The sequence below is a fragment of the Hypomesus transpacificus genome, chromosome 21 (genome assembly GCF_021917145.1).
Source record: "Hypomesus transpacificus isolate Combined female chromosome 21, fHypTra1, whole genome shotgun sequence".
Lineage (NCBI taxonomy): Eukaryota > Metazoa > Chordata > Actinopteri > Osmeriformes > Osmeridae > Hypomesus > Hypomesus transpacificus.
The window spans coordinates 4,337,044-4,344,330 of record NC_061080.1 but is presented as its reverse complement, the minus strand read 5'-3'; the positions used below and the strand labels follow the sequence as shown (position 1 = coordinate 4,344,330).

At 43.4% G+C, this 7,287-nt stretch overlaps 1 protein-coding gene across 1 annotated transcript; it reads left to right on the top strand.

The window, feature by feature from the left end:
* Window positions 1–978: 978 nt before the first annotated feature.
* Window positions 979–5,960, top strand: fgf8b (fibroblast growth factor 8b). The gene is made up of 5 exons (XM_047044062.1): window positions 979–1,666; window positions 1,746–1,782; window positions 2,474–2,657; window positions 4,598–4,704; window positions 5,111–5,960. Exons 1-5 carry the CDS (start codon window positions 1,608–1,610, stop codon window positions 5,411–5,413), a joined length of 690 nt encoding a protein of 229 aa, XP_046900018.1. The 5' UTR covers window positions 979–1,607; the 3' UTR covers window positions 5,414–5,960.
* The last annotated feature ends 1,327 nt before the right edge of the window (window positions 5,961–7,287 follow it).

The window sequence follows — 7,287 nt, the reverse complement described above, 5'->3', positions numbered from 1 at the left end:
TGTATGGCTGGGTGTTCTCCATGGCATGTCATCTGTCGGGATTGAAACAGGCTGTATCGCTATGGTGGTGATAATTCGCACGGTGATGAAACCTCCCCAACTATAGGCTATGTGAAACGCTGCGATACTACGACGTTCCGCGGGCCAAACGTGTACGACTACAAACGAGATCTTAACATACTGTACGCGTACTTCAGATCACATCGAGGCAGCTGGGTGATGGCACATTGACTGTGGGTGCGAGAAACCGTTTGTATCCAACAGCCAAAGCCCCTGGATGTAATATATGTGAAAACCATTCAGTATCACGCGTTCACATGGAATCCATATTACTTACATATGTAAGATGAAAAAATACAACATGGTCGGTCCATCTGGGCTATGAAACAGACTGTAGCCTGTGCAGAGGGAATAGGTGAATGTAGCTGTATATTTTCTAAAGTAGATGCCAGGGAAACACACTTTTCCATGTGGATATTCTTTACTCAAACATACACTTCTGAGCAAGGGATTGGTGGATCTTAAGAACAATTTCCTGAACTGGAAATCTATCTCTTTAATACCAAGTGTCATTATTTAGAATGATTCATTTTGGAAAGTATATTGGCACTTACAACTGATTTAATCAATTCAGGATTTTTTGCAGACATATAGCTTTGGTTAAAGCACACCAAAGTCTTACACACAAGTGAATATAGGACTTCAATTGGAAGACATGTGAATAATTAATCAATCTAATTAATGAATTTACTGACCACCAACTGCACCAATTCCCTCTGTAGTGAAGTACCTCGAACAGGTCAGGTGCAGATTAATTTCTGGGACTGTTCTGTTCCAAATTGGCTCGTAGAGCATACTATGTGTCCCACACAAGCCCCGCCTGCTCTCCGCGAGGATATTGCTTTACCCGCAAGTGAAAGTATTTAAATGTAGATGGAGGGAGACCCGCTAGTCGGGAGTAAACTGGACCACAAGAAAAACACGTGTGGGAGGGAGGTTGTTTGACATTAGGAGTCCCGCTATTCAAACCTTATTCGTCTTTACTTGTGTGAAACAATCACCAATATGCTTGCATAGCAAACATAAACGTAAAGCAGCCTTTTCTATTTTTTATCAGAATCTTGTTTTTATTAAGTCTGCCGTTTGGGTGGACTTAAGTTACACCGCTGATGCGTAAAGGTCCGTGCGTAATTACATTCAGCTTCGTCGCTGCATTATGGATTTAATAGAATCCCCTAATCAAAATGCTGTGGGGACGGACCTTTCTTGAATAGCATTAACCAAGACCTTCAGTTCTGAAGGGATGATTGACGCGAGTGGGAACTGACGGGATTTAAGGAATAACGGTGGTCGTTTGATGATAGAGCTCCTTCTTTCTGTGGGACTGTTTAATTTTGGATGACCCCCTGAACGTCTTTAAAACCTCTCGACATTTTATTGTGAGGCTGTCAATGAGTAAATCCTACCTGGAGCCGTCAGTTCGGGATCTCTCAATCGCTGGGGCTATCAACTTTCTATCTGTAACAGGAGGGGAATAAAACGATCTGAAATTCCCGTAGGGATGGACTGTATTTTCAAGAGAGTCCTGCAATAGAACAGTGGAATTCATGAAGGAATATTTGACTTATTTCAAGATGAGGGTTAGAGCATCAAGATTAGGATATTTGTAAGTAACGTTTTCCTTTAGCTGAACTATACATCTTCAGATGTGTGGAACTTATTAACGGTGTACTCCTCGTTTTCAGGTTACTTCAATTCACTGCGCTTTGCCTTTACGCACAGGTATGAAGTTGCACGTTTTACTATGTTTTCAAGGCAATAAACGAACAATTATGCTTACAGAACCATTTGAAATGGTTTCAGTCCATTAACAACTAAATAACAAATAACACCATTTATACGCTCATTGACATCCTTCCAGGTTTGCATTTCTGCAATAAAAGTGTAATAACAATGAAAACATTTTATCATCAGTTCGAAGCTAAGTTGGCAACTATTCAAACATCTTGAAAAGACGTAAACGCGAGCCGAAAAGGTAATTGTTAAAACATATGTGGATGGCGTATGGCTGAATTGAAAAAGAATCGTTAAGGGAAATAGTCCGGGGAGACAGGGGTGAAAGATCAGTCGTGGTAAAACAACCTATCTGAGGGATGTCATCCCGCGCGAGGACAGCGGGCTCGCTGCTTGCATTTCCCAAAACACTCCTTTTCTTTTTCTTGTTTGTTAAAGTCAAAAAGTGCCCCATGCTCATTGACATAATGTTAGTCCGTTGTTATTTTCACTGTCATTCTAAATATTTTATACTCGTCATTTTGGCCGATTTGTTTATAATTTGCCTTACATTACACATGCCTAGGCCTAACTGTCAGTTACACAGACCTTAAGGCACTATAAAGATGATCGTTTTATGTGTAGCTTTTGGAACAGGCCAACTCTACCTTCATTCCTTCGCCTTTATCTTATTCAACAGAACACTGTTCAACAATCACCTCCTAATTTCAAGCACCATGTAAACGAACAGAGCAGACTTTCCGACCGGATGAGCAGAAGGTTGACCCGGACCTACCAGCTCTACAGCCGAACCAGCGGCAAACATGTTCAAGTCCTGGGAAACAAGAGAGTCAACGCCAATGGAGACGATGGGGCAGTTCACGGTAAAATGTTCAACTAGCTACCTTCAAATTCAAGCCACGCAGACTACATATTATCAGCCTAATACCTAAACAAAGTGGTGGGGTCAAATTGAATGCAACCGTTTTAGAGGAGATGTATTATTGAGGGAACGTCGATGTAATGTGAAGGCCTCAGTTCTTCGATAGGGCTAGACTTGAGTAATATCTTCAAAATGCATCAGAATGCCCGTGAAGAAATAGGAATTTTCTGCAACCTACAGACTACCTATTTTTGGCGGCACAGTTGTTTTATATTAGCTTCAAATGTGCTTATGATTTACACGTCATTGAGTGTTGGTGGGAAACAAAAGATAGGTGATTAAAATAAGAAAGCCATCGCTCTTTATGTCGTGTCATAAATAGTTCAGTAGGCCATCTAGATATAACAGAATATAAAAAATGCTAGTAATACATTCTTAAATGTTTATGTTTTAGCTTGCATTTAATGGCTTAAAATAATTGTATAGGCTCCAACATTGACAAGAATTCCACAAATTTGACCAATCTCATTCAAAAACATTTTAATGTATTTATTCAGCAATCCATAACAGTAGGCTAGACTACTGAATGACTGCAGAAACCACAGGGTTTTTTGGAGCTTACCGGGAAATCTACAGAATTAGCCAAGAAGAACAATTAACAGTAAATCTTACTCAGCGTGGCTTTAGTTAATGGCTTCATATCCACAGAGTATATGTATTTAGCAAATGTGGTGGTGAAGGTTTTTGCATATATCTCTTCAATACAAACACCTGTTTTGATGGAATCTAACCAGCGAGGACATTCTTTTTTACTCCCACCAGGGGGAAAAAATGACAACAACAAAAAATGTTTGAGGGAGCAAATTCCTGTCACCAAAGTATTTTGGTGTGTCTAGCCATCTTTCCAGGGCCGCCACCATCCTCATCCACTTCTTGGTGCCTGCTCCGTGCGTTTTGGAGGGTCATTTTACGAGGAATTTTTATTGCTTTACAACTCAATGTATGACTCAGTTTATAAGGAGCGGTGAAGTCAGCATCTTCATTTTATCCCTTCTTTCGCTGTTCCTACTCTCCCTCTCTTGTGTGCTCCCTTTGTCTTTTCACTCTTCCCTCTGCCTAACGTGTGCACACCCACATGCGTGTACACACACACACACACACACCGCCTTTTCCTATAGCCACAGAGTGCATGTCCTGAGTGGGTGTCACTCTTGTAGCAGGCCCAAATCTGACCAGCGCTCTGTGCTTGTGGTGGTGTCCCTGCCCACAGAGTTCTCCCTCTCTCTCTCTCTCTCTCTCTCTCTCTCTCTCTCTCTCTCTCTCTCTCTCTCTCTCTCTCTCTCTCTCTCTCTCTCTCTCTCTCCCTCCCTCCCTCCCTCCCTCTCCCTCTCCCTCTCGCTCTCGCTCTCCCTCTCCCCTTTCTCTTCTCCCTGCATCACAGCACAGCTTTTACAGGCCCTCGGTGACAATGGCACTGGGTGAAAACCAAGTCACTCGCCGCTGTTTCAAAACACTTCTTGCCAAAAGGATCATGCTTTATTCATTGCATAACTGCCCCTCTCGTATGGGTTAACATTGTAAACAGGGATAATCATTAAGGGTCCAGCAAAGTCATAGGCCGTGAAGCTATAAAGTATCCACATTTTTAAGCCAATCATTACTAAGACTTTGCATCCCTTCTGATGTCATCACAGCAAAATGGAGCCTGTACAAAGTCTCATAACCAATAGCTGGTGTTAGTCACCATGCCAAAAACTACAGTATTTCCAGCATGATGGGGTTTAGAAAATCTGTAGGTCAGCTCTCATGCCGGAATACTACCAACCATGTCTGTGTCCATCCAAAAAGCTGCAAAAGGCCAAAAACATGTGGCATATTCATGAAGATTACTGAACAGTTGAAGGAATTGTGATCATGTGATTCTGGATTTTTGTTCCGCAGCCAAACTGGAGGTGGAGACGGACACGTTTGGGAGTCGCGTCCGAATCCGAGGCTCAAAGACAGGATACTATATCTGCATGAACAAGAGGGGCAAGCTCATAGGGAAGGTAAGGATGGGCACATTTGTGCGAGAGCAGTTGTGACCATGACTGTGAATGCAAACCTGTGGAAAACAGTTTGGTGTATCCTGTGGGGGGTGGGGGGGGGGGGGGGGGGGGGGGGATTTATAGGAGGCATGATTCGAGGGGAAAACTTTGACTGTGGGATTAGCCTGTACATCCCTTTGGAATGATTGATAGGCCATTTACTTGTCAAAACAATATTTTAACATCTCTTGAGACTTATCCGAACATTCCCCTACTCCTCTCCCTCTCTCTCTCTCTCTCTCTCTCTCTCTCTCTCTCTCTCTCTCTCTCTCTCTCTGTCTCTCTCTCTCTCTCTCTCTCTCTCTGTCTGTCTGTCTTTTTTTTTCACTCTGCCTCTCTTTCTCTCCCTCTTCACCATATTCTGCAGAGGAAGGGCCGGGGCAAAGACTGCATCTTCACAGAGATTGTTCTGGAAAACAACTACACAGCCCTCCAGAATGCCAAGTACGAAGGCTGGTACATGGCATTCACACGCAAGGGGAGACCCAGGAAAGCCTCCAGGACCAAGCAACACCAGAGAGAGGCCCACTTCATGAAGCGACTACCCAGAGGACACCTCCTTGGAGACAGGAGGCCGTTTGATGTCCTCCCCCTCCCTGTGGCCATCCCTGTCCACCCCCTGAACAGGAGGACTAAACATTCCCATCACCAGCGCACAGGAGGCCGCTGAGGCGGAAACCTATAGGAGAGATAACCATAGAGGAAGAACTTTCAAGGGAGAATCGTAGAGAAGGAACCTTAGAGGAAGAACCACTGCAGGGAGAAAAACATTCCTAACAACAACAAAAAAGATATGTCTTGCCAATCACCACGTTATGGCTTCTTTGCAAGGGACTCGTTTTGTAAAGTTTTGTACTGGATCTGTATCTAAACTAAGAGTATCTAATCTGGTAGTTGTTCCACGTTAGACAGAGGTGTCTGTAGGCAGAATTGTATGTTCAGAGGACGATTTTAGTGCAAGAGCACTCGATGAGATTTTAATACATGGACACCTTTGGGTTTGGGATAACCCCCTCAGCTAAGGGGAATGTTATGAGAGAGACTGCGGTGAGGCAGCTATCTTGGGATTGTCATGCGGTTGCAAACAGCTAGCTGACAATCGATCAACATTTTGCATTTAGGTAAGGTTTTTTTGTGCATTCATTTTTGTTAGTCTGAACCTTTCTTTTCTACATATATGAATATATTTTTTATTTGTAAGATTTGTAAAATACTTTAAACGGAAATATTTATTGTAGAGTGTATATTAAAACCACTAAAGAATTTGGAGTCAACCCGTTTGGCCTGATTTCCTCTTGGTCATTTTGTAATGGAAAGTGTATAGCATCGCATAAAAGGGGGGAAAGAAAAAGAAAAACAGAAGAAAAAAAAAAAAGAAAACCTGTTGTTGTTTTTTCTTCTAGCTGGAGACCCAGATAACTGAGGGGCAATATCTGTGACAGGCTACTGAATTCAATGTGCTCAACAAGTGAGACTTTGGTCTGAATGGGGAAGGGCTATGCATTAAAAGGGATGAGGTCAGTTCACCATTTTGGGCTGGGACAAAGGCTTACCACCATGTAGTTGCATTTCTCACGATCGCACACCGTATCCCTCTGATCAAATGGGCTCTTTGTGGGACCTCATATAAAAGGGCATGTTGTACAATAGTGGGGTTCGAAGAATAACACGAGGCGGGGTCACTTATCAAAAAGAAGCCAGTCCCACAGAAGAGGGGGGGGGGGGATGGAGGGAGGGATAGATGGATGGATGGGGTGGGGGGGTAAAAAAAGTAACCAGGGTTCAATGTGGCAAAATGTGGCACCGACTGAAAGAAGGAGGAGGAGGGGGGGGGGGGGGGGGGGCTGGGAAGAGGCATTGGAGAGTGAAAGGGGGCCGAAAAGAAGGTCTCTTCCCAGAAGCAGCTGAGCATGACCGGCGGAGGCCAAACGACGGGGGGACAGAGGAAGACCCTGAACAGAGTACAGGAAAACCCCAGCGCCTCTCTCACTGTCAACCCTGGACGTCCAATCAGAATGTGTTGGTTTTCATAAGGTCGGAATGATGTATGTTAAAGGTTTTCACTTCCACCAGCTCTGAAGATGTTGTAAAGAAGCCACTTAAAAAATAGATTGATCACAAATAGAGGCTAACACAACAATACAACAGCCTGACAGCGTGAGTTGTACTAAAACACTTGTTAGAATCCTGTGAAGAAGTGTTCTAAGTACAGTTTGTACGACTGCAAACATCCGGTTAAAGTTATCCTTGAGTGCACAATGCATTAAACTCTGTTCCATATTTGTGTAATAGTTTCCTGTTTTTTGTAGAGGAAGACTCAATATCAAATCTATTTATCAATGTGGAGACAGCAGACAGTGTCCGAGATGTTTTGCTGTTTGTGGTTCTGACTTTGAGACCTTTTTGAACTGTCTTTTTCCCCGTCACCCGTACATCCAGAGCACAATGGTGAGAGTGACCTGTGGTTTTGTCCCCGCTTCAAGCACTTGCTCACTTGAGGTTTGGCACGTTTGGCAATGAAATGGAAGGGATCACAAGGTTGAA

Bases quoted from the DNA above. Each gene is read 5' to 3' on its own strand.
- fgf8b (XM_047044062.1), top strand. From the start codon at position 1,608: ATGAAGGAATATTTGACTTATTTCAAGATGAGGGTTAGAGCATCAAGA. The intron at 2,658-4,597 runs GTAAAATGTTCA...TTTGTTCCGCAG, and splicing joins AGACGATGGGGCAGTTCACG to CCAAACTGGAGGTGGAGACG. The intron at 4,705-5,110 runs GTAAGGATGGGC...CATATTCTGCAG, and splicing joins GGGGCAAGCTCATAGGGAAG to AGGAAGGGCCGGGGCAAAGA.